This window comes from Humulus lupulus, chromosome 6, assembly GCF_963169125.1.
Source record: "Humulus lupulus chromosome 6, drHumLupu1.1, whole genome shotgun sequence".
In the NCBI taxonomy this organism is placed as follows: Eukaryota; Viridiplantae; Streptophyta; class Magnoliopsida; order Rosales; family Cannabaceae; genus Humulus; species Humulus lupulus.
This window is the reverse complement of record NC_084798.1, coordinates 57596095-57606694: the sequence shown is the minus strand read 5'-3', so window position 1 is coordinate 57606694 and position 10600 is coordinate 57596095. Positions and strand designations below refer to the sequence as shown.

General features: G+C 34.8%; 1 protein-coding gene across 1 annotated transcript; it reads left to right on the top strand.

The window, feature by feature from the left end:
• Positions 1–5985: 5985 nt before the first annotated feature.
• On the top strand, positions 5986–10122 carry LOC133785127 (low-affinity glucose transporter HXT4-like). The gene is made up of 7 exons (XM_062224382.1): positions 5986–5991; positions 6134–6199; positions 6300–6365; positions 6463–6538; positions 6694–6758; positions 9149–9340; positions 9781–10122. The coding sequence occupies exons 1-7, from the start codon at positions 5986–5988 to the stop codon at positions 10120–10122; spliced, it is 813 nt and encodes a 270-aa protein (XP_062080366.1).
• The last annotated feature ends 478 nt before the right edge of the window (positions 10123–10600 follow it).

Here is a 10600-nt window from a genome sequence, read left to right as displayed (position 1 = left end):
ATTTTCTTTTGTGAACAAGCAACAATCATTCACACAAGCATGTATATGCTTATAGTTCAGATCAAACATCTTTAGATACTTATTAATTTCATACATAGATGTTAGTAGGAGATTATATTTTGGCAACATATCTTAGATCATCTCCAACATCTCACAAAAGCCAACATCTGAGAATCCATGCTTTGTTTTTAGATTGTATAGCTCGACAATGGATGAAATTTTGGTGTATATCAAACAGCCTTCATACAATGGAGATTCATCATATCCTAATAGACTATCAAAATCATCATCATTGTTATCATCATCCAAATCATTGACATTACTTGAACATACTTCGGCAACCCGAAATAAATTATATGTAGAACTTGTCTTGGTCATGCTACTTTGAACTAGATCTTCCCCATGATGAAACCATGTTTTGTATGATTTCTCCATGCCATACAAAACTAAGTGTTCTACAACTTCATCCGAAAGTTGATGTCTTAGATTCTGACATTTGTTGCATGGACAAAGAATCTTACTCAGAAAACCGGCATTCATTACTGTAGTCTTCACAAACTCCCTAGCTTTTCTCTCATATTCCTTCGTAGCTCTATAATTTTGAAGGATACTTCAATACTAAAATACCAAAACTTAAACTTAAACTTTATAATTTTATTTGCTAACCTGTTAAGATGGATCCAAGTTTTATCCATATGCATATCATAAGCATAGATGTAAAAAAGCTAATCACAACTCATATGTATAATGTTTTATTATTCAAACCCTAAGGTTGGGGATGTGAAAACTACCCTTATTCACACCCCAAATGAGATATCCATCAATATAATCAAACCAATTCAAGCAAACACAATTTATTTGTAAGAAGATAATACGTAATTCTAGATGAAATCTAACATCATTTCCCATATAAATGTTACCAACCATCAATCAATACCAAGTAAAAAAATTCAAACAACACAAAATAAGTTTTCTTCCTTATATCACCGCAACGCACAAACAAATTTTCCAGAACTTACTTCTCTAAGACACACAAGTTTTCAACCTTCCGTTATCACCGCAACACACAATTTTAATCTCAAAACCTACTTCTCTACGAATGAATATTTAAGATATTCAAACTCCTCAAACATTTGTATGATATTAATAAAAGAGTTAAGAGAACATATTTCTGTACCTCCTGCAATTAATAATCAAGTTAATTAACTTTACAATGCTCCTTGCCAATTTGATCCACAACCTAAAGAATATAATCAATACCTAAAAGATTAATACAATGAATGATGTGGCTAAGTAATACATATAAATTAAACCCTAAATATACATATATATAGTTATTTGTAGCTTCAATAATCTTGTGGTGGTTCTTTGGTTAAATGGAGGTTTGTTTGTTAGCTTCTCATTGGATTTGTTTTTCAATTCAGACTAAATTCAAAGTCATATCTCTTTATTTTTTTACAGGCCCTGGTTGTTCTTCTCTTGGGGTAGGAGCATTCTCTGAAAATGGACCTTTCAGACCAAATGGGAAAGTCTTGCTTAGAAATGAATATAGTTGGAATAAAGGTTTTTCTTCTTATATGTAATGTTTTTTTTTTCTTTGGTATTTAAACACAAACGGGTGTTAAGATTATTTGGTAATTGACAGAGGCAAATATGTTGTACTTGGAGACACCAGTTGGAGTGGGCTTCTCTTATTCCATTGATAGTTCCTCTTATATGGCAGTGGATGATGAAGCAACAGGTATCAACACTATTTTATATGCTTTTTTTTTTGTGTGTATTAAATATCATTTTTATCACATTTATTATCATTGTTTTTCCTTTTTGGTTTATTCTTAGTTTCCTCTGGTATCTCTTAGTAATATAGTTTGTCTAAGGGGACATCAACATTTCATTTGCACTTAACATATGTAGACTTTTAAAAAGTGAAACACCAAGCAGTATTTGTTGTTGTTGTTTACTCAAACTTTTTCACTTGTGTATATTATTATTGGTTGAAGAAAAAGATAAGACGGGTCCTTCTTTTCACTTGTTTATTTAATGTATATGTTCTTGTCACTTTTGATTTGATATGTTAAGCCAGGGAGAACCTTGTGTTCTTGCAACGTTGGTTCAAGAAGTTTCCTCAGAACAAAAACTCAGATTTGTTCTTACAATCAAATATTACAAGTATTATCCCCAAAAAATGGAGATCGATGACGTGGCAATAGAGGTGAAAAGTGGCAGTACATGGTCCGTAAAAGACACATTAATAAGTCAATAAATATATTGGCTCCTCAGAGTTGTGATAAAGTGATATGGCTTAGAAGTGGCCCAGTACATCAATGAAGAGTTTTGACTGCTTGAGAGGTGTCATGACCGACCGGGTAAGTTGCATCCGACCAGGAGTGACTTTGCTGTCCAGCACTGGCATGTCCTACCACTTGAATATGTCCAGCATGCATGTGTCCGACCAGCACTTGCATGTCCTACCACTTGAATATGTCCAGCATGCATGTGTCCGACCAGCACTTGCATGTCCTACCAGCAAGTGAATGACTGTCCAAGTAGAGATATGGCATGCTAGACCAGAGTGCCATGTTAGACGAGAGATATGGCATGCTAGACCAGAGTGCCATGTTAGATGAGAGATATGGCATGCTAGACCAGAGTGCCATGTTAGACGAGAGAAATGGCATGCTAGACCAGAGTGCCATGTTAGACCAGAGGAGTGTATGTCCTACCAGCATGTGCATGTCCTACCAGCAAGTGCATGTCCTACCAGCAATTGTATATCCTACCAGCTAAGTGCGTGACTGTCCAGTAGAGGTGTGTTCGACCAGCTTGAAGGAGATATGAGTCGACCAGATAGAGGAGGACTAAGTCAAGATTTCCATAAACGACTTCAACAAGAACCGGTCTTGGCATACGCGGGAATCTCTCATCCTTCCCACAAATTTAAATATTTTTGAATATTTTTGTAATTTAAATATAATAAATATAATAAAATATCCCGATTTTAGGGGATATCAGATGTATGATCCTAAGCCTATAAATATATGGCCTATGGGATTAGAAAGGGGTCTTCTTCTTCTTCTGGGACTTTTGGGAAATTTTGGGTCTGAGTTTTCTAGAGAGAGAAAGTGCTTGCATCTCAAAGAATTCTTGTATTCTTGTAAGCTGTACTGAAGAAACTCAGTTGACTCAGTTCATCTGATCTTGAGTACAGATCTATAATCACAACTCTAAGTGGATTAGGCTATTACCAACATATTGGGGCTGAACCACTATAAAAATTGCGTGTGTTATTTACTTTCTGTTCAAAATTGTCTGTGTCGTTTAATTTCTCTTGAATGCTTTATCGTTTTTGACGTTCTCACGTTGTTGGCCAAAAACGCGGTCAACAACAAGGTCTTTCTCTTCTCACACCTTCTCTTACAAAATCAATAGCTCTCGTAAACAATACATACTTACAGTAAAAAATAAAAATAGAAACATAAGTAAGATAGTTGAGAACCACATTTTACAGTTATGTCATGTCTCATGTATGATTAACAGATACCTGAATAGAAGAGCCAATTATAGTGATAGCTGAAGGTGTACTGTTGAGCTCCTTTTTCAACCATGTCCATTGTGAAGCCCCCAAGATAGTCCCATCGCTAGAGAGAGGGTCTCGGTGGTATCTAGTATCTAGAAGGATAACCTGATGATCCATTTTAGAGAATAAAAAGATGAGTTACATTTACGATTATATTATAGAAGCTGTGAATGAATTTTGAATTATAAACCCATACCTTGACTTGTTTGCCTCGAGGGCCAAATGTGTACAAAGCATACACACCTTGCTGGTGGCGCCTGTAAAGAAAGTAAAAAACAATGAGTGAAGATAACAAAACATAACAATGGGATAGATAGAGAGATGATAAGTAAGTTAGTTAGTTAACCTTGGACTGTTTCTGGGTTCATTTTTTGAATGAAGTTAAGGCCAAATTTCCCATTTGACCCATTTTAGTACTACTAATGAACAATTCCTTTTTTTTGTTATTTTTTTTCTTCCAAATTGACTTCATATAATGAACTAATAAAAATAATATAAACTTAAATTATGAAAATGACATTAATATCCTCAAACTAATAATCAGTGGAGCAATTTTTTCTCTCCACCAATTCTTTAAAACAAAATAAAATTAATAATTTGCGTAAATTAGTAAAAATATAAACAATGAAGCAGATCTTTCTTTTCTTTTTCCATTATCTTTCTCTCCACCAATTCTTTTGCATCTCTCTAATTTTTATCATGGAGCAATTTTACTAGAATTGCATTAATTGCATATTATAAAAAGAAAAATATAAAATACACATGACATTATATGACTAATATATATGTATAATTAAAAATGGCACATTTATGAGAAGAGAATTTATAATTGAAAATAGGGAATTTACTCATTTGATACCCTATGTTTTTGCAAAGTATTATTTTGGTACCCTCTGTTTTCAATAATGTTTATATGGTACCCTGTATTTTAAAATTATACATATTTGATACCCTAGACTCAGATTTGATAGATAAAATTTTGTCAATATGATCAAACTGTCATCAGTTATATGTAATTAAGTAATTAAATTTAAATTTAGAACTTACATAATTGACAGCAGTTTGATTAAATTGGTAAAATTTTATAAATTAAATATGAGTTTAAAGTACAAAATATATACAATTCTAAAATACAGGGTACCATATAAGCATTATTGAAAACAAAAAATACAAAAATGATACTTTGTAAAAACACAGAATACTAAATAATTACTTATCCTTGAAAATAAGGTTAAGACAGGCCGCCAGAGAATAGTATGTTGCCAAAAAGGATTGTACGGAAGAGAAGATGGACAATGTTGCTGGAGAAGATGAATAATATAAAGAGACTCTAATTAATGCGTTTGTAGAGAACAAGGCTCTAAGTAGTGGAAAATAATAATAAATGTGATAATACTTTTATTTATTTATTTTTGAAGCATAATTTTTTTTTTGGTTGCAATGTGATAACAATTTTTAGCACCGTTAACACGCTTAGATTTGATTTTAATATAATAAAATATATATTATATGGCTTTCCTTTTCCCTCACTTTCCTACGCTAAAAGAGCTTTCACTAGTTGGAGAAAAATGCTCCTTTTCATGTTTTTTTTTTCTGTCATTCCAAACACACCTTTAGGCATTTTTTCCTCATCACAGGGTATCCTATTCATCCCCATCTGTTAATTCCATTAAGAAATTATGGATTTCTCGATCCACTATTCATACATGTTTGATTGGTTTTATTAATTTTATTTGCAAAGTGGGAGAACAACTCTTTCTATGTACTCTTTCCAGGGGAAAAATATATAATTTTTTTTTAAAATTTTTGTTAACAAAGTACTCTAATATAATATTTGGGGCACGAGTTCTCTATACCAATTAAATAGTATATCTTCCACCGTAAATTTACACGCATTTGGTTCACAGGTTATTGTTTTTTGAATCCAGAGGCACAACTTACAAAAGATAATAGTGTCAGAATGATAAGAAAAATAAAGTTGCCCCCCAATGATCAAAGCCTATCAAATTTTCCCTGAAAAGTATAATATTTACTCAACTTATTCAATTGTTTGGGATTTGATCATAATACCAATATTGCAAAACAACTTATTTTACAAGTTCACATGCCATGTAAATTAATAATATCATACGAACTATAAAAAAACAAAGAAGCTTATAATATTCACTTGCTAAGCCAAAGATTTAAGAAAAAGGAAAGAAGTAAATACTGTTCTACATACCATTTTCCCCTGATAGAGTCCATATCGAGGCACAGACCGAAATTGTCTGTACTAGTAGATACTATATATACCCCTGCAGCAGCAGCACCCCACCAAACAGCAGAGACACTTGTAGGTCCAGACTCTAAGAGAAATTTGGCTATAGTAGAGACATTATGTGTATTAAATTTTTATGTGGGGGAATGCAATGCAGGTAATGAGAATATCAGCTGGTTTTTGCATCACTGGATGGTTAACTGTCTACTTAGCCTAGGTATAAATTTTCAGTCTGTCTTCATGTATTAAATTGTTGAATATTGTTTCAATTGGGTCAGTTGAAAAAAATTCTGATACAGGGAGCTATGTCCCTTGACATGGGAGGACTATTCACGGGATATGACATTGTAATTTTCTCTTATGTGGTAACTTTTTTGACTACCACTTAATTGTTTATATTTCTAATGATAATATATTCATATTATTTATACTAATAAGATTACTAATGAATGAAAACATGAACAGGTCCCAATATATATAGCAGAGATATCACCCAAGCATCTCCGTGGAGGTCTTACAACACTAAATCAGGTACAACAGATGATTAATTTCATCTTAATTCTGAATACTAGATGAGATTATCATATAAAGTTAAATTCTTATATATGTTTGCTTGTTTGTTCTTCAGATCATGATTGTTCTTGGAGGATCACTTGCCCTTATCATAGGGACAATTATAAGTTGGAGATCATTAGCTCTAACTGGTAAATAGTGATTACAATTACATATTTTATTTCTTTTCCTATATCACTATATATGTGTATGTTATGTGATTGAACTGAATTTTTCAAAGAAACATACAAGAATTTAAGGGACTGACTTATGAGTTTTTAATTTTTTTAATTTTTTTTATCTGAAGGACTTGTTCCATGCATTGTCTTATTGGTTGGTCTAGATTTTGTTCTTGAGTCCCCTAGATGGTTGGTATGAATTGGATCAAAACTAAGCTTAGAGAACATAGAAACTTTGAAAATTTCGAAAGCCCCTAAGTCATCCCAAAAAAATTGACATGGAACCTAAAATCAATTAAAAATAAAGAGAAAAACCTTTTGTACAGTTATCAATTAAACATGGAACAAATACCTTGACTAGAGCCCTGCAGATGCCGGTGTTCCCACGGCTGGTAGAGAAGAACAGTTATCGATCAATATTCTTTGCCCACCACTCGAACATTGACCGATTGTGGAGTGTGTGGAAAACCCTTGGAGGAAAAAGAAGAGATTTCACTGACCCAGATTGGCTCAACGCCACGGTTTTGTTCGACGATGAGAATGCCCAGCTAGTTCGGGTCAAGATTCGAGACTGCCTCGACACGAGAAAGCTATGGTACGTCTACCAGAATGTTGAAAATCCCTGGCTTAAGGCAAAGCCGACGCCACGTCGAGAAAAATCAACCAAAGCGGAGCTTTCGGAGCAGCTCTTGCGGCAGAGCAGAAGAGGAATCAGACAAACTTGGTGCGGCGGAGCTTTCAGAGCCTTTTCCTTTTACATTTGCTAAAAAAAATGCATTTACATTAATTGAGTCATTTTTTTGTTTCCCTCCATTTTGACTTTACCTAACCATTTTTTTTGTTTCCCTCCATTTTAACTTTACCGCTTTCTAACTTCTTAGGTTACCTATTATAATACTTTTCCAATTAGCTTATAATTATGTATTATAGAAAGAGGTATTTGGTATAGTGAGCCCAAGCCTAAGCTTACTGCCCTTTTCTTCCTTGGCTTCAAAGCACACCAAGTGAGTGAGAGAGATGAGAGAAAATGTGAGTGAGATGAGAGAGAGAGAGAGAGAGGGATTTCCTTCAGTTTCTACCTCTTTCTGCTTTAGTGTCAAATGATTTCTAAGTATATCCCTTAGTTTCTAGGAAAAAGACCGTTATGCCCCTCCTAATCATTCTAATCCTTTAATTATTCTAAGGGTAAAATAGTCATTTTCCCCAAGTTCCCACTAATCACGTCATCCAATTAATTACCAACTATTTATTGAACGTCCAATAATTTCCAAATTATTCTCTAAATTCCCAAAAATACCCCTAGGCCCCTACCAAGTCGGGTATTGAACCCCGTTGTGACTATTTCGCCAATTCGATCACTAGGACCGTCTCGATCCATATGCTGCAAATATATTTACATAATAATGTGGTCTAAAAAATTTATCATATATAATCACACTTATGCCCTCAATAGGCCAAAATTACAAATATGCCCTTATAATCTACAAAGAGCCCACATGCATATCTAATATTCACAAACATGCATGTCACATAATCATATAATCATATTAATCATGCATGTCACATAATCATGCATTAAACCATTAAATCACACATATACCAATTATGCCCTCCCGACATGCTAATCAAGGCCCTTAAGCCTTATTAGCAATTTTGGGTCGTTACAAAGAACGATATGGAAAAAGCTTAAAAAAATGCTTACCTTTGCTGAAAAATTCGTATTCCTATGCTAGCGATGACCCTTAGCAGCTCCCAACTCCTTTTTGTAGCTTGGTTCTCTCTAAAAATCCTCAAACTTCAAGAATTTCCTCTTAGAACTTGAGTACACTTTGGGGAAAGGCAAAGAAGAGGCCAGAAGGAGGAAAATGGGTCTTGATGTGCATTGATGGCTGCCTTCACACTTAGCCAAATTTTGTCTATTCTCATGGCCAAATGACCAATATACCCCTTCATATAAACTCATCTCTTAACAGACCTCAAGGGAAAAGTGGTCATTAACCTATAATTCTCACTAAACCTCAAATTACACCAGTAATCTCCAATTAGTCATCTAACCCATCAAGCATAATTATTCTACCACTTAATTCCCCTTGACCAAAATCCAAAAATATTGAAATTCTGAAAATACCCCTAGGCTTGACCTGAGTTGGGCATTTATCCTCGTTGCGATTATTCCACTTAAACCACTAGAACATATATACTCATGCAGAAGATCACATATATATCCACATAATAATGTGGTCTCAAGCACATAGTACATAATAATTACAAATACGCCCTCAATGGGTCAAAATTATGAAAATGCCCATTTCTAACAAAAGCAGGTCTTTAAACACATTTAATACACATAATCATGCATACCCAATCATATAATAATATAAATTAATTCACACATAATTATCCCACGTGCTCCCCTCGCACGCTAATCAAAGTACTTAATTCTTTTAGGAATTTCAGGAAGCTACAATAAGAATCTTGAAGATGGCCAGTTCAATGTGGGGAACAGTCTATGTAGATTTGGTGTTGTGGAGTTTGCCTTAGTTGAAAGTTATGAATTTTGGTAAGATGTCGTCCACGAATTAGTTGAAAGAGAATCTGACCAGTGATCGAATCGTGAATGAGTATTTTAATGGTGAGGTGAAAGTTAGTTTTGGTCAGTTGGAAGATGCTCTTAATGATTGTACAAACCTTGATGATACATTTGAGTTGGGTTTATGCTACTTGATTGAGGGTGTACTACACGCTCTAGAGAAGATAACTAGCATATGGGGAGATGTATTGAGGTTGGTCGAGTATCTTGAATACTTCTTCAAGTATTCGTGGGGGAAGTTATCAGTCAAAAAGTTGATTAGAGGAGTTCAGAAAGACATGAAAACATAATTGAAAATGTACAAGGATAAGAAGAATGATATTTTGGCGAAACAACAAAAAGAGTCAAAGCACAGATTCCATGGTTATGCCCCCGCACTTTAGTACTTGGCTTTTGAGGCCATACCAGACAATGGGAGGAAATATGGTGATATGACCGAGAACCACATTCCTAGGAATCTTAGTTGGTCTAGCAAGGATGATATCCTCCATTCTACGGCTTAGTTGGGGCCATTTTTTTGGCAAGACTCGTGTGAGTTTTATGTTACCTTGAAAACAAATAAAAGTAATTTCGTAAGTGTTTACTTTATTAAAGTATTTATAACGTATGTTCTTTGTTATTGTAGTTGGTTTCATTCTCCATGTTGAAGCCACGACCCAGTGAGGTAGAATTCTACAATAGCCTCACAAATGTTAATGTGCATCTATACATTGACCTGGGAGTGGATGAGGCCGAGGGAGAGGCTGAGGATGGATCAGGGAGAGATTTAATGAAAGAGGCTAAGTATCTGGCAGAGGTTGTGAAATCAACTTCTATTTTTTACGAGGATGTCTCGAAGGAGAAGGAGCCCACTCCACCAACAGTTGCATCATCATCAGGGCATGTGTTGCATCCTGAATGGGACCAGATGGTACAGAGGCTTGAGAGGGTTGAGCAGGGTCAACAACGTTACTATAGAATTAGTTAGTGATCATGGCTCGGTTGGCCAAGTTATTATCATTAGGTGAGAAGCAGTCCCTGACATCAAATACAAAGTTTGACATTCTCCTTGCATATTATGAGGCTGATGATCCTCCTTAGACTCTAGTGAATGAGGCTGTGATGGCCAGTGATGATGGTACTCCTAGGGTAGTCATTGTCTAGCTTGTTGATGTTGAAGGCTTTGCGTTAAAGAGGAATAAACGCAAGCCAGAACACTTCAAGGACTACACTGACTCGACGAAGCGAACACACTTCTGCACATATAGAGGGTTAGTTGTTATAGAACCTTTGAAGGGTTGTCATAAGAAGCAATTGCATACTTTTGAGAAATGGATCCTAGGGAAGATTAAAACAAGCGAGAACAGGATGTGAAGAATGTGAACCATAATGTGAAGTGGTTCGTACACTTGAACACAGTCAGGACTTGGTTTTGGGATTCTATAAGTACTTTAATTAATATGTTT

Coding starts and splice junctions, on each gene's coding strand:
- LOC133785127 (XM_062224382.1), top strand. Junction 6,366..6,462: donor GTCTTACAACACTAAATCAG/GTACAACAGATG, acceptor TTTGTTCTTCAG/ATCATGATTGTTCTTGGAGG. Junction 6,759..9,148: donor TTGAGTCCCCTAGATGGTTG/GTATGAATTGGA, acceptor TCCACGAATTAG/TTGAAAGAGAATCTGACCAG.